The sequence below is a fragment of the Microchirus variegatus genome, assembly GCF_963457635.1.
Source record: "Microchirus variegatus genome assembly, chromosome: 9".
Taxonomy (NCBI): Eukaryota; Metazoa; Chordata; class Actinopteri; order Pleuronectiformes; family Soleidae; genus Microchirus; species Microchirus variegatus.
The window spans coordinates 15,076,558-15,099,679 of NC_139810.1; the positions used below are offsets into that span (position 1 = coordinate 15,076,558).

The 23,122-nt window shown below is 40.4% G+C and overlaps 2 protein-coding genes across 2 annotated transcripts in view; one reads left to right on the forward strand and one right to left on the reverse strand.

Annotated features, from left to right (window-relative positions):
- The window catches only part of nphp4 (nephronophthisis 4), a gene marked incomplete at both ends in the record, with an annotated part of 153,099 nt that extends 136,244 nt beyond the window's left edge, over window positions 1-16,855 (reverse strand). The window contains 2 exons of the mRNA XM_083895597.1: window positions 16,306-16,449; window positions 16,679-16,855. Of these exons, the coding sequence (XP_083751723.1) occupies window positions 16,306-16,449; window positions 16,679-16,855 (321 nt within the window). The remainder of the gene's footprint in view (window positions 1-16,305; window positions 16,450-16,678) is intronic.
- Window positions 16,856-17,998: 1,143 nt separating this feature from the next.
- dffb (DNA fragmentation factor, beta polypeptide (caspase-activated DNase)) lies at window positions 17,999-23,010 on the forward strand (the record flags this gene model as incomplete). The annotated part of the gene is made up of 7 exons (XM_083895425.1): window positions 17,999-18,121; window positions 19,563-19,689; window positions 19,767-19,952; window positions 21,591-21,670; window positions 21,779-21,952; window positions 22,087-22,187; window positions 22,761-23,010. The coding sequence occupies 7 exons, from the start codon at window positions 17,999-18,001 to the stop codon at window positions 23,008-23,010; spliced, it is 1,041 nt and encodes a 346-aa protein (XP_083751551.1).
- Between the last annotated feature and the right edge of the window lie 112 nt (window positions 23,011-23,122).

Genomic DNA, 23,122 nt, shown 5'->3' on the forward strand with positions numbered 1-23,122 from the left:
CAGGGAGTGATTATTCCTTCCTACCCTACTGAGTGCTTTTCATTTGTTATTTATTACCCTCTAGCTCTAGCAGTACTGTTAATAAAGTAACAATTATTCATTATTGATAAAGTAACAAAAACTGAGACTTTGTGCGGAGCACCAACGGCGGCGCAGGGAACGGATGGTGTTTGAATTTATTTAAAGAAATTACAGTTCATTAGAAATTCATTCGAACTTGATTTTTTTTTTTTTTTTTTTTAAGCTGACAGCCCTAATGAGAGATGATGGTGTGAATAATACAGAGGCCCATGACAACAGTGCGTGTGTGTAGAAGTTTAAATGAATATAGTCTTAACAAGAATTCCTCATAGCTTCAAATATTTAGACCCAATATAAGTCTTTGAACTGCATTGGCTTTTGTTTGTGAAGCAAAATTAACAAGTTGCAATATTTTTAAACTGACACTGACATTTCAGCACTTAAGCACAAAATTTACATTACAGACATTTTTAAAAGACTCATTAAAAAAGACATCTATTGTGGAAGGAAAAAAAAAAATCACTCATGCTTTGATGTAGGTTTTCATTTGTTAAGAGAAAAGTATTTTATGATAATCAAGATCGGGACATTGCACAAAAGACGAGCAGCATCAGCAACAAACAGAAAAATCGCTATATTGATGAGGCCTGAGCTGCAGAGACCCACAGAGGCAGTGGAGGCTGACGTTAAAAGAGAGTGGTTTGATATAAATGAGAGAGAAAGGGAACCGGCTGGGAGGACAGGGGAAAGCTGATCTAACAGCCAAATATGAGAGGACTGCTGCAATTACTGGAGAAACAGCCCAATTATGTTGTATCCCTCTGAGGAATGAGGGTGACAGTGAAGTGATTTTTATCCAGCAGAGACAGTCATTCTCATTTTTTCAAAAATCTTCTCCATCTCAGGTCATTTCAGACTATAAACAATTTTATACACGGTGCAACTTTTCAGAGGCTGCACAGAGTTGGCAAAGTAGTGGTCATTGCTGTTGCCTTGCACCAAAAGAAAACCCAGAGTTTATGACCCAGTCAAGGGCCTTTGTTCATGTTTGCATGTTCTCCGTGTGTGCATGGGTTTTCTCCGGGCTCTCCAGTTTACTCCCACAGTCCAAAATCATGGAGAAGTTCATTGCACACTCTAACTTGACCGTAGGTGTGGATGTGAGAGTGGATGGTTGTTCGTCTCTATAAGTGGGCCTTGTGATGGACTGACGATTTGTCCAGGGTGCACTCCATCTTTTGCTCTGTGCCAGTTGGGATTGACTCCAGTGGCCCTGTGACCCTCATGGGGAGGACAAAACGGACATATGGAACTATTTATAAATGACCTTTCCATTACCACTTTCTGGCCCCAACAAAGATGTTGCCATAGCATTAGGAACTAAGACACACCTAATTGTGCCACTGAATGTCACAGTTGTCACATCTTATTGTGTTTGAAGTGTGTTGTTTATAGTGAAGTGTACTGCATAGATAAAATATATAATGCAATTTAACACACCAAACTTCTGCACTGGCAGCTGGTGTAGGCATGATTTATTACGTAATTCATTGTCCAACAGCAACTTCTCTATATTACCATTGTTTTTAATGAACAACAACAGTTTTTTGTGTGTTTTTATATATGTGTAGTAGATCCAGTATCCTATAATTAAAGCTTTTTTTAACCATCACCCTTCTGAGTGCCTCAGATTTCTCAAGTTGTCTCAATTGCCAGTTATTTTAATAATCACTTAATAATTTTTTATGAGTTTTTCTTTTTCTTCAATAATTAAAACACGCTCTCTGATTTTTCCGCTTCTTAAATGTGAATATCTTATGGTTTCTTTGCTCCATGTAACAAAGTAATAATTTTGGTTTGTGGGAAAAACTAATGTAATTTGAGATCATCATCACTTTGAGGTTTGAATCAATGTTTTTCTGACATTTTATGGACCAAACTTTTGCTCAATTAATCAAGAAAATAACTGTCAGTTGCAGATTCATGTCTAAAAATTGACAATAATAAATAAATTGTACATGCAACAATATGTACAAGGTATTTCTTCCCACTGTCGGACTAATTGACATATGTTTTAGCATTAAAATAATGCCAAATGCCACAGCACAGCTTAATTTGCTGCTCCACTCTAATTCACAGAAAAGATATCATAGGTCACTGTGTGCATCGCAAGGTCAAGCTAAGCAGCAAAATTAAGAGACAAATCCAGTTCAAGCAGAAAATAATATCCTTTGAGTTATTGATCAATAAAAGCTTTAATTGTGGGTATTTAGATGCTACTCTTCTGTTATTGCCTGAAGTAATCATGCAAACTCTTGCTCTCTTTCAGATAAATTATATCCAACAGACACCAACAAAGATGGAAAATGGCTCCAAACTGAGTTGGCGATGAAAGGAGACGTTAACAACTAAACTCCTAAAAAAGTGAGAATGTGGACTCTGAATTGAATTGCAGTCCTGCTTTGAATCACAACCAAGGCTGATGAGAAGAGAAAACAATGTAGTATCTGGCACTGTCCTTGAAGTTAACTTGACACTAACCTACTGTCAGCACCAGCACTGCATGACTCCAGTTTTCATAACATATGCCTGTGCCTAAAAAAAAAACCCTCCTAATTAGAACAACGCACCATAATCTTTTCCCTGAGTCCCCATTCCTTATTTTTAGCTTCAGTGCCTCTGGTATTCACTGTCTTGTCCCTGATTCAAGCAGAAATACAAAGATCCTGCATTCTACAACATCCCCAGCTTTGCCAACAACAGATATCTATGGTTGCTGGTGAAAGTCTTACGTTTATCATCCAGGTTGTGCTCCCCCTGACATTTTTGTAAATACTGTCTAAAATGCCTCACAGGCAAACCTTTTGAACACAGACTATGAATGCATCAGGAGGAATCCATACACAACAATGAAAGAAGTTCAGTAAACAAAGTTGGTAAAGTTGGAATTGACATGTCAAAGAACAACAAAGTGCAAGACAGACAGGATATCTTTTTTCGTTCTGTCTGTCTCAGTGTCTCTTTCCCACCAAGTCACACACACACACACACACACACACACACACACACACACACACACACCCAACACCTCTCGCCTCTCCCTTACATCACCTCAGAGGCAGCTCTTGTGGCCCTTGACTTCCCTCTATCTCTCTAACACACACACACTCACCGAGTGTATACTGTAGCTGTGTATTACGAGGCGAGCCACTCCAATGTGAAAATCGTTTCAGCAGCTGCTCCACTAGGCGTTTGGCCTCCTTGAAGCTATAATATTGATCAGCTTACTTGGCAGCACTGTCTGTGCGGCCACCAATTCCAATATACACACACACACATACTGTATATAGTATATCCAGTGGTTGTGTTAGACATTTTAGCTGTCCGTCAATCAAGATCAACTCTGAACTCTTCTCTGCTGTAGGCTGCCCTGAATTAAGTCAAACCTTCCTCCTGAGACTCTTCAATGAACTGTCAGCATCCGGATAGTGAGAGGCATTGAGTGTGGCGTCGAGGTCGGCGATGACGCCTAAATGCTCTGAGGGGAATCTGTTTTTTGATAGATTTGATAAACGGAGAAGGCCTGCGTGTCTATCTGTGTCAGTATATTTAATTGTACAGGATTACAGGCGGTCTACGAGTGGTTACTGAAGGCGTTGCGTGTGAATTATTTGAAGTAGCAGTCGATCGGCCTCACCGTTCAATCCGTCAAAATGACAGACAGCCTTCAGATTTTACCATATTGGTAGAAAAAGAAAAATCTGTCAATGACGGAGAATTCTCGGTTAACGGGACCCCAGACGGTATTCGAGTGAGAAATGGCAGTTGAGAGAGGGACTTGAGCACGGAGGTAAGTTGAAGTGCTGTCTGTTTATGCTGCCGCAGCCTCAGACTCCTTTGTCCGTCAATCATATACTTTTTCACTTGGGCAGGTTTGAGAAGCATTGATACTTTTCCTGTAGGAAGCGTTATATACTTTGTGTAAGAAAATAGAGAACGTGAGACAAAACATAACACCATTCACTTTTGGTTGAACCATTTGTCGGAGGACTTTGAATGGGCGGTGGTGGCATAGCCTTTGGAGAGATTTCAGGTCAACTATTTAGATTTTAAACATAAGTTATAAACGGATTAATATCACACAACAGGTCTGTCCAGTTGCGAGCAAGTCATTTGATTGGACAAAAGGCATTCCATGAGTGCTTATACTGAGCGTAACAGCACTGGGGCTTTAACTGTAATATCACTCTCACTTCACAGGTGTTCAATTATTCATTCATCTTCTACCATTTCATCCGCTACATGAGGAGCTGACACAGGGCAAAAGGCTGGGAACACCCTGGACAGGTCCCCCAGTCTGTTGCAGGGACAACACAGAGATGAACCGGGGTTCCCACACCTTGGTTGACATCAAATTCAAGGACTTTTCAAAGACTTTCCAGGACTACTTCCCTCAAATTCAATGACTGAATGTGCTGACACAGTTTAAGAAGGGAAGGCAACTTGTAAGAGCCACTTCGCCCATAGCGTCCTGATTGATTTGCAGCATGCTCTGTATCTGGATAAGTGATTGTGATTTGCAGACTGCAAATCATGTTTATGTTTTGAAATCATGTTTTGGCATGTGGAGCCACCTACCACCGTCTACCAATCATTGCAGTCAGTAGAGTCTCATCTGCCAAGCAACCACGGGTTGCCAGTTACGTCAGAAAACGAAACCTAAAAGACCTCGGTATTTTGAATATAAATGTAGTAATCGTTTTTGGCCACATTCTTACATATGGCACCTTTAACGTCTTTCTTGGACAAAATTTTCAAAAACTTTCAAGGGCCTTGAAATTCAGTGTTTAATTAAACTCTTTCTGCCACTACTCCCGAGCATGGTCTACAGTTGTCCATAATAATAATCATTATTTTCTCCGACTATCAGGCACAATCAACCTACACTGCAGCTATGGCACAGTTCATTAGGTTTGGTTGTGGAACAATTTTTTTTCTGGTGGAGCCATATAACTGGTTAAATAACAAACGTATCATAATCTGGTGTGGCCTCTACTTTTCAACTATTAAATAGCGGCTCTGATATTTATGACCACATCACACTATACACTCAGTACAACAGCACTCCCTCTTGGGTGAGCGGTTTAATTATATATAATGGTGAAGTTTTACAGCAGCAGAAAGGTACACTTCACTACACTAAGGGTTACACAAGTGTTCTTCTACAAGGGCTGAGGTTCTACATGGAACCATTTGCTCCTGAAAAACCCTTTCCCGAAGAAAGGGTTTTCCAAGGGTTCTTGGTAACACTAATGGTTCCTGTAAGAACCATTTTGATCCAGAGAACCCTTTAAAACCCCTTTCCTGAATAAAGGTTTTTAAATGGGTCACACTAAGGGTTGGAACCTCTCCTATAGGACAAGCCAAAGAACCTTATATGGTTCTACTTAGCATTTTTATTTCTAGGGGGGGGGGGGGGTTCTTGGGGATGTCAAGAACTCAGCAGGAGATTTTCTGGATCAGATGTGACGATATTTGAATACTGACTCAATTTGCAACTGTCAATATTTAGACTCAGAGTACTATCTTTCCAAAATACTACAGTGAACAGAACTAGTTTATGTTTGCCACAGTGGCAGCAATGGTTGAAATTACGAGGAAAAATCCATAAAAATAAGAAATGAATGAGAAATCACATACACACTGACTGCACAGTGTGAGCTTGTCAAACAAGGTAAAAATGCATGTGTTCAAGAAATGCTGAAAGAAGCTGAATGTTGAATGGAGTAGCGGCTTCCAAAGATTGACTACACTATCTACTGTATACAGCCAATTGTATGAGCGGGGAAAAACACAAATCACTGAATAGCTCATGCAGCTGTGTGTGATACACTGTGAGCCCCAAACTTGACAGTCGAAGAATTTCCTGATTCACAAGAACTCTTTCACAAAAAAGCCCACTTTTTTTTCGTCTTTTTTTTTTTACATTCAACAATTTGCAGACATAATTATATAGTGTTGCACACTGAACATTTCCAAATCGGTTATGATGCTCAAAACTCACCCAAGCACACGATCACAGTGAGGGAAAGCAGATGGCTTTCAATAATCTCTGGCGTTGCACATGTTGTTATGCCATGGATTTATAATACCTTATACCTACAGTGCAATGAAGACTCAAAAGCAGTGTCAAAGTCATACATTACTCTTTAAGCCTTTTTTATCCAACAAAGAATACATGGGTGTGCAAGGAAACCCTTAATACAGGCGTCATGAACAAATGCTCAACCTTGCATTTACTCTATATTGTCTTAACAGTTTAAATCATGTTTGTTTTTCAGTGGGAATACTGTCACATTTTTCATTTGTTAAAAGGAAATTATTTTATGTTGCAAGTAGGGGTGGATACTGAGGCCTTAGCTGGGACCAGCATTAGCTGACTCACTCAAGTAAAGGAAACTTGAATGCCAGTTCAGTTATTCATTGATAAGATTTTTCAGAATGCCAGCAACTAACTTAAATTGTAAAATCGACTTTTTCCATACATTCATTCATTTTCTATCCTGCTTTATCCTCCACATGAGGGTCGCAGGGGGAGGCAGGGTACACCCTGGACAGTTTGCCAGTCCATTGCAGAGCCACATACATAGACAAACAATCATTCACTCTCACGGTCAATTTAGAGTGTCTAATTTACCTAATCCCCATACTGCATGTTTTTGGACTGTGGGAGGAAACCGGAGAACCTGGAGAAAACTCATGCACACACGGGAGGACATGTCAACTCCATGCAGGAAAGGCCCTTGTTCCGACTGGGTCGCAAACCCGGGTCTTCTTGCGGCAAAGACAAGAGTGCTAACCACAACACCAACTGCATGGCCCCATCAACTTTCTCCTCTCGATAGATCTGCAGGTAATGGTATCCGAAACCCGGAAGTCCTTGAAAAGTTCTATTCTTGGCTCCACAGTGCAGCACAGAGTTCTACACAAACTTCCAGCCTGAGAGGATTTATCTGTCCAATGGATACATGTTATATATGACGGCAATGTGCCTGCTAGAGCCTGTAAATGATCACTTTTCCAAATCGTCACCCTGTTAAAATAATCGCTTAACTAATTTTTTCAAGTTTCAAGTTCAAGAAACACAAAAAACTTCACACACTTGACATAGGCCATTATCATAGGCCATTATCTTTAAGGGGTAAAATCACATGAGCTGATCAACTGAGGATGCAGGCGATTTTACCGTAGGTGGCTGGCGTCGTGAGGAGATGATTTAGGCAAAAAATGACGAAATGCTAACTGTTGTTAGCCCCCACCAGCCTCTGTGGCTGATGTAATGTCCTGTCCCTTAAGTTTTGTTTTACTTCTTTTTAAGGTGGACCTAAAGAGATACTACTAAACCGAGCGTTCTGAACAGGGCTGTTTCGGCAGGGTGATTGAACTGCTGTGATGCTTCGTCCTTATGGTAGTTGGAAATTTGGAAATTTAATACAGTCCAACAATCTTGATTGCTTTATTAAGTAGATACTTAAAACATTTAGATAAGAGCAGCAAAATCATTTTAATGGAGTCACTGTATGAGCTGTTCATATTTTTTTACAGAAGCAGAATATTTGCTACACAGCAGCTTTTTAAAGTGGCTGTTATGGCCAGGAGCTAAATGCATCAGTACAAATGTTAATGTGTTGTTAACAGCGCAGCATATTAAAAGACATAAAATTATTTAATTGGACTGGCATCAATACTGGCAAATAATCAAGACTGTTGTATCAGCATTGTATTGGATGTGGAAAAAGTGGTATCAAGCCACCCATAAACCAAGCAGCTAAAGCGTGCTCCTTCCACACACTCTTGCTTGTGGGAGACTGGGTGAACAGAGGGTGTTTTCACACTAGCTTTATTTTTTCCTCACAGAGCTATAGCATTACAGTTGTAATTTCACCTTTTACCTAAAGAGCTTGTTAATGGACCCGCTCGCATAACTCTCATGTGCCATCATATGTGGTAGACTGCAAAACACAGGGTGTGGTACAAAACACAACCAATGTACCAGACAGCAAAGAGGAAAGTTTCTCCTGAGCCGAGCCAGCCTGTCTGGAGTAAGTGTCTCTTTGAGAGAGCATGAAAAGAAGGGAGGAGTGGAGGCTTTAACAGGAGCTTCTTTACTGTACTGACAGCTTAAATTTGGCAACCTAGTTTGCGCTTTAAGGAGGATGTGACTGTCATTCATTTCACCGAGCCATATGGGACTCTTCACTTTGAAACCGGTGTAATCTTTAGAGAACAACTACATGAGAAACAAAAGCAGTGGAATCTCATGACTGATGTTCTAATGTTTTCCCATCGGTGAAACACAGCCGTCTCCTGCTTTTCAGTGCTGTGAAGTCTTGCAATATGGCTGTGTGTGTGTGTGTGTGTGTGTGTGTGTGTGTGTGTGGAGGTGTAACAGTATTAGACATGTGGTTGAAGGCAGGTGATGATACAAAGAAAAAAAAAGGCTGTGTGTCCATGTTCCTCCCACTTTGTTTTAAGTACCTCTGCTTACATCACACCAAACAACATTCAAAGATCTTTGAAAAACAGAGGTTGCACTGACAAAACGTGGCCTTTTTTTCTCCAAAGCCCCAGATGTCGGCCTGATGATGTTGCACATATGAGAAGAAAACCGCTGGTTCCCTGTGAAGGCAGGGAGTTCAAATGGAGTGATCCCAGTGAGAGACAATACAGAAAGATGCACATTTCTCTCTGCCCCTCCGGTCTCTCGACTCCACCATCTGCACCGACAGTGGCTCAACATTGCCCTCTACTGCCCAAAGCTTTCACTACTAAATGTAGGGTCACCATGAAGAAAATATCTAAACAAAAATCTGTCAAACACTCTGCCAAAACTGGCAGCCCAAGAGAATGTGTAAGTGTATGTGTAGTCTGGGTGATTTAAGACAATCAAGACTATGAATCTGAGTAAAAGAAAAAATAGTTTGCAGTAGTTTGATTAAAATATGCATAGATACAATACTATTTGCCACAGTATCAGACACAAATCAAAGGGAATGAAAACATTTCCCTTTGTGCATTCCAGCAAACAGACGACTCAAGTCCCACATTTTCAGTGTGAATTTGTCAGTGCTTCACTATACTTGCAGCATTCCATACAACAAAAAAATCCGCTTTCAGAAGATGTGAAGGCATCTGGAGCATTGACAAATACACCACACTGTCATAAAAGTGTGCCCTACTTTAAAAATAAAGATTTAAAAAAAAATCATAAACAACTCATACAGCGAGAAGGCACAACAATCAAGTGACAATGTCACTGTCGATGAATCTCACATTATCCAGGGAAGAAAAACGCACAGACAAAGCAAGAAAACAGACCCGTTAAGACCTCTTCCTCTCTGTCTTCAATCACACAGCATCTTTGCTTTTCGCCACATACTGGTGAAAATCAATGGACACTTGTAACTCAGGAGATGATCCCCCCTCTGACTTTATTTGGATATCAAACAGCTATTTGCCATTAATAAACACCAGCGTAAATGTGAGTGCATCAGGCCAAATCCAATAAAAAAAAAGAAGCTGGTGCAGCTCTTGCAGCACGACAGAGAGGGGGCCAAGCCCACTTTATCATCCTGATAGGATATGATGTGGTTTGTATTATTACCCTGGATAGGTAATGGGATTTGGATGCTTATTGGTATACCAAGTGGTTTTGAATACAGGCTATGACTATTATGTTGGATCAAAGTAAGGCCATGGCACTGTAAGAGACTGCTCCATCAAAATAATATCAAGCAGAGGAAAGGGTAGAAAACAGATGGTGACAGAAGTGAAAATCAGAATGTGCCGTAGCTGTGACTCATTGGTGCCTCTGTAAAAAAGACTTATGCAACGCTCTGCATTGAACAGTCAGCTACAGCTCCGGGTATTCTTTCCACCAGAAGGTGTTTCTGGAAAACATCTTGTTCAACAGCTGACACCATAAACAGATGAGGCATCTTGTGACACTGGAAGTGAGTTCAGCAGTGTCGCATCGACAAGTCGCGGGTGACTGGCCTCCGCCGACCGCACAGCGACCGTCAGATGTTTGATGGAGAGAGAACACAGACGACCTGCTGTTACAGCTTATCTGTTCAGAAATGATAGGGAGATTTCAGGAACGCATGGTATAAACAATGCTGGGAGACGGGTTTTCAAGGGTTAAGACTAAAGTAGGGTGCATTTTGTCGTTCACAACTGATGATCCATTCACAACAAACTCCTCTGGCAGGCACTGCACTGAGACTGTGTCTGTTCGCTGGTGGATCAAGGCTAAGGTCATGTAAAAGCAGAAATCCCTCTCGAGGTGTTGAGTCTTGAGTAAAGCGATGCCAATGGAGGTTTGCCTTTCTCTTTGTTTCTATTTGATCCTGGAATCTGGCTTTGATCGTCACAGAGGGGGGGCAAGATAACAGAGAGTCTGAATGAAAGATGGCTGCCAAACGACATGAAGTAAGGCACACGAGCAAAAAAAAATCAAACAGAACAAAGGTTGTTTTTTTACTGTCCATTTTTTCTGTAAATTTTCTATAAAAAAAAAAAAATAGCTGTTTCAATGCCATGTCAACCTCCAAGGCAAGTGTGATATAAGAATGCATAAGTTTACTGGTTGAGCAAACTACTTGATTGCAACTTTAGTTTACTTCTAACACTTATTTCCTGTTCCGTGAGGACCATAAAGGCCTTAGTTGTTTTACACAGTATCGTATCATTCATCACTGAGACGCTTTATTGGGCTGGGTATCAGACGTCAGCGTTTGTTTGGTCCCAACTGCATTCTCCAAAACGGTATTAAAGTCCAGTGTGGAATTTTGGTCAGGCTCATAATTTTGTTCCACTAATTCACTGACCAGTCCTGAACTCAACAAAAACTCATTGGGCTGAACTGAATAAGCATTCTGCCTTTTGTAATTTCTGTCGTTTTTTAATACTTTACAAGTTCCTGCTTTACAACAGTATGATAACCGAGAATAAATGGAACAGAATAAAACAGCTGAAATAAGATTTAGAAGATGAGTAAAAAGAATTGCATGAGAAAGTAATATTTACCTTTAGGCACTGGGTGGAGTACAGATGTAATATGCTGTTAAAATATGATTCTTTGAAGTGCTGTATCAATATTGATATATTTTAGTCTTGTGTTTAAGCACTAACTGATAGCAGATATTCAGCCATTAGGTTCCCCTCTGCTGCACTCCTTCCAGACAAAGAAAACTGTATTGGTCATGCATATATCATTGATATTTCAACTACCAGAGTCTTACTTAAAATAGACTCTTTTGGGCTGAAGGCAAATGAAAATATATTGTCTTGCTTGCATCATCACCCCTGCACTCCAGAGGTGTGTTGTATAGCCAGATTCTTGCTGATAAGCAGAAGAAACATTTAAATTGGCCCAAAAACACAAGACTGCGTATAAAAAATCTTTGGGATGCATAACAAACTCCCATGGTGAAGCGATTTGACGATAGTTAACAGATGTGACCTGGAACCAGGCAACTACTGGATAATACACGCTGTCAATCACACTTGTGTCTACTCATATGTGCTGTGTCTTTCCATCTATTTTCCTCTCAATGGGAACATCCATCCGTCCATTTTCAACCGCTTTATCCTCCACATGAGGGTCTAAATGGGAACAACATTTACAAAACAGACACCTCACTCCATTGAGGAAGACCTGAAACTAGCAATTGAAACCATTAACTCAACAGGCAAACGTTTACTGTCATTATAAATCAGTGAGAAGTAGGCTTCTTTTCCCATAGAGTTATTTTTTCGACCAGCAGAGTCGCCCCCAGTGGCTAGCTGCTACTTAAGCCCTAATTCCTTGGCTTTACTTTTCAAACTGGAGGATTAAGTCTATTTGTTCCAAGTTAAAAAGCCTTTATTCAAACATGGCTCCTCGCAGGGAAGTAAAAGACCAACCTGTCCTGATCTTGAAGGTTTTGTTGTTGCTTATTCTCATGTGTTGACCCCTGTCCTTTTACAAGCGCCTGTGTCCATGAAAAGTCTGATGAAGATAAAGTCAGTCCTTGAGCACACAACTACAATTTCTCCCGCAGTTCTAGTGTTGCACTGTTGTTTTTACCACGGAGAAAACAGTTTATTTATAAAATAGTAGTGCCGTGCCACAGGTTTGCACAGTTAGATCTCATCTCCACTCATCAGGCTAGAAAAGCTTGAGAGTGCACAGTGAGGCATCAAGTGCTGTTTGAACTTCAGCTTTACTTACTGTACAACAAGAACAAGTCAGGACCAGAGGGTCCCGAGCTAAACACGAGAAATCCTTTCAAGATAAATGGACACCATGAAGATACGCTGATCTGTGCCATATTTCAATATCAGTTTTGTACATTCTGTCTTCCGTTGCTGCAACAACGACTCTTTTGATTTTCCAGAACCAATAGAACATTTCGTCATCAAAGCACATCTTTCAAAGACGACGCCACATATTTTGACATCAAAAAGCCTGTTTCTTTGTTCCCACTCTGTAATGATGATTACAGAGGAGGACAGACTAAAAGAACAATGGCTGGGAAAAGTATAGAAAATGGGAAAAAAAATAGTTTTATGAAACAGACCCCACTTTTAAAAGGACACTGCAGGGCAACGTCATCCACAGTGACTCCCATGACAATGAATGTTAAATTCAAAGTGAGGCAACCGAGTAAATTGTCACTGCTGATTGTGTAGATGAGCTCAACCACAGTCACACACACTCAAAATAATCACATCATGGCTGCATGGCAAAAAATGAAAAAAAGGTGGTAAAAGCTGCAGTGTGTGATTCAATATTTTCTCTGAAACATGAGTGAGGTGATTAGGATACCAAAACCAATGTTGAAAGAGAGCTCTGCATGCTCCCTGAAGTGTGGGGTAAGTCTGAGTGATTAAGTGTGATTAAGTGTTTAAGTTACAGAAGTTACACACTGGTCCAAAAACATGCATCTGTTCATTGAGCACTCTAAAACTGCCAACTGTGAGTGTGAATGGTTGTTTGTCTCATTGTTGTCCCTGTGATGGACTGGCGACATGACCACTTTAAACGAAATACTAGCGTGAAAACACCATGTATTTACACTTACAGTTCGCTTGACAGGCTTCAAACTTGCCAGGTGACCTGTAAGCGTGTGTCAATTCTGGCCGAGAAATGCAAGAAGTACGAGTGGAAATGCGACAGACGTGTCACTGAACGAGCCGCTTTTACCTCAGACGCTGCACTCACAGCCGTTTGATCTATATATGTGCATATTCTGCTGCAATCATAGCAAGTACTCACTTGAATGTTCTTCAAAGAACACACTTGTGTGTGCAGATACTGATGCTGTTATTAAGTGAGTAAACTATCCAACAAATGTTGGTGTCTGCCATAGAATCCTATGCAGAGGCTTAATACAAAATGACATGAAGCTAAAAGTGATCAAGGAAAACTAAAAATGTGTGCTTCAAACTCCCACTGTGACTCTTCAAAGACATACATGACATGCATGTACAGCTGCGAGTCACAATTATTTTCTTAAGCACTCATTTGTTGATCATTATTTCCAACGGCTTGATGAATATATTAAGCTAGATAGTGTCAGGCTAATTATGTACAAAGGTGATAATGCTATAGGCCAATATGATGCCTTGAGAAATGGTTAGTTTATCTGACCAAATGTTCAAAATCAATCTGAAAAAAAGCAAAACAAATGATCACTTCAAGTGCTGATTTGAAATAACAAATAAAACTTATCAATCGCTATCCTGTCAATTCAAGTAATTCTGCAACCATAGGAACTACATTACACACTAAACTAAAATAAAGCTCAATGGGACACAAGCAATTCAAACAGCATCAACGTTTAAACCTCCTCAGCCTTGAACAGAGCATTGGAAGTGCCATGATTCTTTGTGAAACTGGCCAAATATACTGGATATATATACTAATATACTGGAGGTATATGCCTGGCTGCCTGCCTCAGTGAGTGCTGCAGAATGTGGCAGTCGCCAAAGGCTCCATACAACTCAGTTGTGATGTTTAAAGAGACTGATGTCAAATAGTCTACTTTGAATTCATCAGGCTTCTTGCAGATGTTGCATCTGCTGCTAACAAGCTGCCACTGGTTCTCAGCAGGGATGTTGAACCTGTCGATTGTTATACTTAAACCTGTAATGACTGTGACAAGTGGGCTGAACTTTGTTATTGTTCACTTGAGTGGATGAGGGGAGAATTGAGTTACAGCTGTGAATGCATCCAAGGAGGCAGAATAGTAAGAGATCGTGTGTCGCAAAATAACCACACTGCACACAGGAAGTGATTTGTTTAACGTCAAGACAGAAAACACAAAAACATTAACTCACAACACAAAAACGGAAACTCAAAATGGAAATGCAAATCAAAAAATGGAAAGACAAAAGCAGAAAACACAAACACTTTAACTCGAAACGGAAATTACAATACATACCTCTTCTGAGTTAATGTTTTCTGCTTTTGTATTTCCGTTATTTTATATTTGCGTTTTCGTTTTTTGATGTGCGTTTCCATTGCAAGTTAATGTTTTTGTGTTTTCTGCAATTGTGTTTGCGTTTTTTATTTGCGTTTCGAGTTCATGTTTTTGTGTTTTCTGCTCGATGCGGGATTCGACCCTGCAGTGAGGACTGTAGCCTCAACTTGCGTTTGTGTTTTTTGATTTGCATTTGTGTTTTGTGCTTTTATTTTGCACCTCAGGGCCACCGTACAAACCAGAGGCAGAATAACAACATATCCAACAAACAACAAACGTTATATGCTGCAGCTTTAAATGGTATGTGATGGTTGCTTGAAGTCAATCAAAACTTTTCAATCATACTGTATCTTTTCACCACAATCTGAGACAGCACTGAGATTGCCCGCATATCACTGTAACAGCAACAACAGAAACACAGAAACAGGATGGTGTGTCATTGTTTTCCAGCTCCAGAAATACAAATCCAAGTACAACTGCACCAGGACAATGAAGCTAGAAACAGCACTTGACCAGCACAATTAAAAATGGACAAAATAAAAGGTCCCACACAACATATAAATGCTCACACGTGTCTTAGCTGCAAGACCACACTTTATACTGTAGTTCAATCTGATCAGACCTTTCATTTCTATATGAAACCAAGAGATGTTCACTTTCAGTTGCCAAGTTCCTTGACTTCATTCAGAGTTCAACCTCTTTGATGTGTGAAATAATACAAGAAGCAGAGAAGTAGGGATGCTGTTTGGCTATAGTGAGTGCAAGGATGGGGACAGAGGTTACTCATGAAATATTTGATAAAACACACTGTGCTCCTTCCACTACCTTCATGTTTGCTTTTGGCCAGACTGCCATACAGTAATTTGACCGTGTCATTGTGACAGTGTATGCCATTCAAGCTGTGGCCTCCGTCTGACACGTTTAGCAGCTACTATGCTACAGGTTGGTGAAGGTTGCTCCTTTATTTTCCACTGCCACAGTTTCTTCTGTATGATTTACACAATGACAGCTTTTCTCTTAATATACCGTAACATATTATATCATTATGGGCACTGATTTGCAACGCTGCAAAGCCTGCGCGCAGAGCACAGGACTGCTTTATGGCTGTCTGCTTGTTCTTTCCATTAATGGCATCTATTTTAATCCTCCAGAAAATGTAGTGTCGTGCCTTATACATTGACACAGCAGTGTGAAATCACATCTATCATAATAAAGAATATTTACCCATGTTACTTTGCCCCAATGTGGGTTTTTTTGTCAATGATGACAGATCATTAACTAACTAACGCATATGCACACAGTGCAGATGAAGGTGATAAGGTGAGTCTGACATTTAAAACTCCAAATGTCGTAGAAATTTAAGGGAAGATAAGATCAGTTTATACTCGGTTCTTAGACTACACAACTTCATAATTTCAGGTTATTCAATTTGCAGCGTGAGCAAATGGACTGGAACACTTAGGATGAGGGACTTGTAAGATGCGAGTGAACTCAATTACTTGCAATCAGTGCTTATTTGGCTGTGAGTGGTGCAGCTTTTGCGCTGATTTTAATTCAATAATGACAATGTTAAATTAATGTTGTTTATGCTTGAATGGGCACAGAGCTTATTATATTATCACCAATCCACTGCTTATGAAATCAACATCACAAGTTTGATGTTGAGTCTACAAATTTGACCAGTGAATCTCAGCAGGGGACAAGTGTGTGTCATGTAGAACAGCCAACAGTGGAATGTCTGTCATAGTGAAGCTACCTCATTGAGGGATATCTTGTTGTTTTTCATCCTCTGTGGTCGGCTCTTCCACGTTTTCCCAAAGAAGTGCTGACGATTTTGATCAAACAGTGTCACACGCAGCTGGTAGGTCAAGTCTTGTTCCACCTCTGCTGTCTCCAGTGACTATGAGGAGAAGATGTGAAGAATGTTAGTTCTTAGTTGGTTAATACTTGTCCTGGATTACTACATTAAACTAACCTCCCAACACATCTGTGAGGTAGCATCAACATCTTGAGTTCATTTGGAGACAGTTGTCATAAAGCGTGAGAGAGGTATGCAGGTTTGGGTGAAGTGTGGCGGATTATTTCATAGCCGAATTGAGGAGAAGACTCATGATTCTGCGAGTTCTCACCTGCGGCAGGTGAGCTGCAGTGAGCCGTCTGAGGCTGAGCTGGAAGCCGTGGGACTGGGTGAGGTGGCTGTCCACGGCCAGGCGGACTGTCTGGCTGGGTGGAGGAAGAACCCGGTTTTTATCAAACACTTCCCTCCAGTCGTCCGCCGTCGTGGACATATCTTCACTTTTCACCATGTTCTTGGGTTACTTGGGGGAGATAAAGTCCAAAGAAAACACAGTTGAGAACGCCGAGTTCTCTCGTCGTCGTGGTTGCGTGTCCGTCTATTTCTTTTCATTCAGTACCGAGTTCACGTCCTGAGTACTAACCTTGCAGTTTCTGTGGAATAAAACGGAAAAAAAAAATCAACATTTTCCCCCAATAAAGGATGGCTGACAAATGTAGGTGATAACGACCATACACAGCGGAAAATGGTGAAACAGTAATATAATAAATGAAGCACACAAGGCCACCGTGTGTGGAAATGTAGACTTAGCATCTCAAACTACTCAGACATTTAGCGAAAAAGCGAATTTGGCATAGAATGTTATCTTTTTTCCACCAGCTTAGATTTTCATGTTTCTTACTCGCGGCCGCCATATTGAAATCGGACTCTACTATTCTGTACGAAGAGGTTTCTCCACTACACCCGAGCTTTTATTGAGGGTAGTTAATAAAAAATACAGCAACGCACATGGAATAAGTCAATATATGACAAAAATATTACCATGGAACGTTTTACTGCGAGACGGAGCTCGTTAATACGATATCGCAACGGTCGCCTTTTCCATCTGGACCCTTCATTTGGTATTTTCCGCCGTGCTGCATCAGTTGCTATGGTAATGTAACGTTCACGCCTCCGCGTTGCCATGCTGGTCTGCAAGTTATGATAACTGTCTAATAAGTTCTTATAAATAATGCGATGTAATGTCATATAATATTATGTATTTGATTTAACGTGTTATAGAATGTAAAATTATACAATGGCAGTTTGTCTGACTATGAGCAGCAGTTTGAATTTGATTTAAATATGTAGGTTATGGCCCACGGAAGGAATCACTAGGTGGTGATACGGATTTGTATTTAGGGTCCGTATTATACTATATACATATTTATTGTATTAATTATTATTCATTGGAACTATAAATCTATGGGTCTAATCTGGCAAAAAAAATGCAATGGCGTTGTGAAACCGGCTGGAGGCAGCAATGCACTAAATCATCTCTAGGCGGTCTGAAAATGAGGAGAAGAATAAGATTGGCGGCGACCACCGGGGGGCAGCAACACGTCGCCGCCTATCGTCAGCTTCATGAGGAAGAAGAAGCGGCAGGTACGAAACAATGTTTGGGTTCTTCAGGAAAAGTAAACCAGTGAAAATCAGGACTTGTAATGACACCAGAAAATATGGGATAGCGGCGAAAGATCTCAAAGAGTTGCTCAAAAAAGGCTGCAAGACTTTCAAGGTGATTCCGTGTGTTTGTTTTTTGTTTTTAAACCAGTGTATCGTTCGTTCCTGTATATGCTCTGCGGAGGAAAATAAACTGTAAACTGATGAACAAAGGGAACTATTACACGTTGTTAGCTAATGTTTATAGACTTAACTGTATATACTGGATAAAGACGCTGCTCTGGCGGATTAGATTATATTCTGCTGTCGGTCCGTATCTGTCGTTCTCACACCGGAGACACGCTAACATTTCTCTGACATGTCCGAGTCCTCACATACGATAAGACCAGTTTATCTACACACAGCAGTGACTGAGTTTACTCACTGTGTGTGCTCCTTTGCCTCTTAGGGAGCTTCTCTGGTATAAACACTGACTATGAGGTGATCAAAGCCCAGTCTTATGGACTTTGATCAGTCTGTTATGGTTAGAGGTCAAGTGTGAATTGGTATGGTATGTACATTTAAGAAAATATCTACAATTGAATTAGCAATATTGAAAATAATAACTAACACTGCACTCCCAGCCAACAGTATAATAAATGAGGTATAGTCAATTACAGTCAGCCATTGAAGGGCTTCAACCATTATTGGACTAATCGATGACTAAATTAATTAACTATTTTAACAATTGATTCATTGGTTTTGAGTGTTTTGTTTTTTTAATAATTAAAACAAAATTTAATTCCTGATTTTTCAGTGTTTCATTTCTAGGTTTGACAAACACTGATCGACATTTTTCAACTTTTTCTGTCTGAGATTACATTTTATGGACCAAGCAAGCGCTCTATTAATAGAGAAAATAATCGGCAGATTAATCCCTAATCCCAGGCAATTCATACAGTTCACTTTACAGAAAGGGTTTGGCCTTTGAGTCATCTAATAATTATAATAATAATTCTTTTTTAACAGCAAATTAAATGTTTTGTAATGTCAACACCGATTGTCTTTTGAATAAAGACAAAAGCAACATGGTTTATCTGTTTTTATGCAGATTATCCAGATTAGCTGTACATTTTGTCCAAGCAGTGTATTCCAGTGCCCTATCATGTTCTCCATTAGAGCTGCAACTAACGATTATTTTTCGTAATCGATTAATCTGTCGATTATTTTCTCGATTAATCGATGAATCGGTTGGTCCATAAAATGTCAGAAAATGTTAAAAACGTTGATCAGTGTTCGTCAAACCTGGAAATGACGATGTTCTTGAATGTCTTGTTTTGTCCACAAACCAAAATGATTCAGTTTTATTGATTTCTTTGTTATGTGGAGCAAAACAAACGAAGAAAACATTCACATTTAAGAAGCTAAAAGAATCAGAAATCTTGTTTTAATCATGAAAAAAGCTTCAAACCAATTACCGATTATCAAACTAGTTGCCGATTAATTTAGTAATTGATTAATAATCGATTCATCGATTAATCGTTTCACCTCTATTCTCCATGTTCTCCATGTTCCAGTTGCCAGATGCAGGTGCACATGTATGTTTGTATTCTGATGGAACAAAAGTGACGGAGGAATTCTTCCTTACTCTGCCAGACCACACGGAACTGGTTCTTCTCTCCAGAGAGCAGACGTGGAGCGGGAGTAAGAGAAATAACACTCAAACACATTTTGAAGAAAACAAACTGTATGTGTTTTACATCACGTGCTTCTCATTTCAGTCGTTTGTGACATCAGTCATTTACTGAGCTCAGACCAACACACCGACGGCCTCATAAAAGCAGCGAAGGAGCTCCTGTCGGACACACAGTCTCCAAAGAGACGGAAAATGCTGACCGACCTGCTGCTGAATCTGAAGGACAGGTCTGAGGTGGAGAACAGAGAGGAGGACGAGGAGTGGTTTAAAGGTACAAGGTCTCCGCTGCATGGTTCATGGTGTGGTGTTGCTGCCACAATGACCAAATAATATTGACATTGTTTTTTTATTCAAAACAAGACAACATTGTCGTCTAATGCTATGTTGTAGCAATTTAATTTTAATTAATGTTACAATATGTTTTTCTACTTTTTGATGGTCCTCCTGCATTTGTGGCAGCATGTGTTCATTTTTAACTCATAATCCACATAGCAGATGGCCATGAAAATGAGCATTTAACGCTCCCAAAAGGTTAAACCGTTGTGACTATATTGACACTGGCTTTCCTCTGGTGTCAACACTTTATATTGATGGTCTTATTACAGAAAGGCTCCGTGAAATGAAAATAAATAATAAAATCTCAGTCACTTGTTTGTTGCAACAGATGCTTTTCACGCTGTGAGGTGTAATGGACGCTGCGCTCTTCAGGGACCATTAGCACAGCTTTGGGGATTCGAGCCTGAAACATTTGGTTTTGTAGTCTGAGAAGTGGGGAGCTGTTACCGGCTGTAATCGGCCTCATGTTGCAAACAGGCTTATGAATAATAAAGCAAACAGAGATAAAGGAAACAAGGAGTGATGTGATTCAGCCTTGTTATGTAAAACTATAATATCAGCTTTTGTATTAATAATATTGACCTCTAGTTATTCTCTTGTCCAGCTCTGACTCAATCGGTAGAGTCTGAATGATTTGCTATTCAGTGAAATTGCAAGAGTTTATCTTCTAAAAGTTTTTTTTTTTTTTCATCCATGGTATATCATGCTTCCAATCACATTGCAGTGCAGAATTATTACAGCAGATGAAAGGAAATGCAGGGTGGCTGCTGGCTTCACGACAAATGGGAGAGTTCAAACACAAGAGACAAAATCCTGTAGGACTTGAATATGTATAAATGGTCTGTATTTTTATCGCACTTTCCATTGCTTTTTCTGTCACACATCTGTCATACCTATTTACAGCTACCAGGACCAGTTTGGGATTAAGCGTCTGTATGTATGTATAGTCGTGGAATTTAACCCACACTTGAAAAACAGCCTGCTCCATCACTGAACCATCCATCTTTATCCTCCACCGGAAGGTCGCGGGGGGTGCTGTGCCTATCTCAGCTGACATAGGGCGATAGGCGGGGTACACCCTGGACAGTTCGCCAGTCCATCACAGGGTCACATATAGAGACAAACAACCATTCACTCACACTCTCAGACCTACGGTCAATTTAGAATCACCTAATACCCAATTCTGCATGGATTTGGACTGTGGAAGGAAGTACGGAGAAGCTGGAGAAAACCCATGCACACACAGGGAGAACCCGCAAACTCTTTGCAGAAAGGCCCTTGTTCCAACCGGGGCCTGAATTTGTTCCAACTGGGGCTCGAACCCAGGGAAACCGAGTCTTCTTGCTGCAAAAGCAAAAGCGCTAACCACTACAACAACCGTGGGCAGTGTCTTAATAGTTTTTCAACTGGAACTTGTCCACCACAGAGATCCTGCATCTAATATTGTTTTAAAATCATGCCTGTTATTGTAAATATTTCTAAGATTTTCTAATTTATAATATGGTTATACACTGCAAGACCTAATTTAACCTGCAAACGGAGCATGATAATAACAAGCTCGGTTTCATTCCAGGCATCGACGCTCGCTTCAAGACGAAGTCTGCCTACATGAAGTTCAACTGTGAAAGCAGGATACGAGGTTACATGAAGGAGGTTAGTCAAACTCAAAAACCAACAGAAACACGGCCCCCTCAGGTCTAACACTGAATCAGGAGTCAGGTTTCATCTCCTACGGCCATTTTTGTGTGTGTGTGTTCTCAGATGGACGATGCCACCAAAACCATTCAGAAAGCTAAAGACAGGGCAGAGTTCTTGGAAATGTCAAAGTGTCTGGCAGACATGCTGAAAGCAGCCAAGTACAACGGCTGTTACTTTGACAGGACTGAAAAGGAGCAGAATCGCCTCTGCACTCAGGAGGGATGGTTCACCTGCCAGGTAGCACACGCATAAACACATACTTACCAGAACTGCATGAATGTAAGATACATCACTACAACGTCAACCATAACTGATGCATCATTTGAAAAAAGACCATGACCCCATATTGTGAACATCCCTGTTGCCTCTAGGGAGCATTTGACCAGGACATGTGTCAGTCTCTCCACTCCATCAACCCCTATGGCAGCAGAGAGAGCAGGATTGTCTTCAGCACGTGGAATCTGGACCACAGGTTGGACACTTGGATAGTATTTTCCACTCTGTAGTTCCTGCACGACTTCTTGGCTCGACACGTTTGTTTTCCATTACTGCATTGTACCTCCTCCTTGGTAAAGGAAATATAAGTCCGAAATTTCCAGAATTTTTAAGTCGCGCTCATGAATCTTCCAGTGACGACACTCGGTCAGTGGTCGGCCGTCTGTTGACGTCTGAGCAGGTATTGAAAAAAGAAAAACACCAGATACCAGGTACTATCACACAAAAAAACAAGTAGAGTCGAGCAGAGTCGTGCTAGAACTGTATCGTGGAAGAGGCATCAAGCCACACTACTTCATTAGTAGATTTTTTCAATCCAGAGCTGTGAGGACACAAATCCCATTCAAGATTTGTGTCAATTCAGTGCCTGATCCTATATCATCATATATATGTGGCCATTCAACGTGAATTAGAATGGCGATATCCAAATATTTGTGTTAATTTTGTGTTAATCACGAAGAAGTCAGCAGTTCATCGATAATTAATGTTTTCATGCCACGTAGGAGCCAGTGTTGAAACAAATGACATTTCTTCCTGGTCTTGTGTCCAGGATCGAGAAGAAAAGGACAATCATTCCCACTCTGCTGGAAGCTCTACAAAATCACAAGATCGCAGATGTCAACTTGACCTACTTCTACGGCCTGCTGTTCACAACTGAAAACCTGAGGCTTGTTCACATCGTGTGCCACAAAAAAGGAGCTCACAACCTGCAGTGTGACACCAAAAAGATTTTCAGACAGGCCACAAACACTGGCAAGAGAAATCAAAGGGTCAAGGGAAAAAAGATGCGCTTAATGTAAATATTCTAGCGTTTGAGAAGTGTTTGTAATTAATGTGAATTAGTTATAACTGATTGGGGTATGGAGGTATGGTATGTGTTTCAAAGATTAATTCTCAGGCCTGTATTGTAAG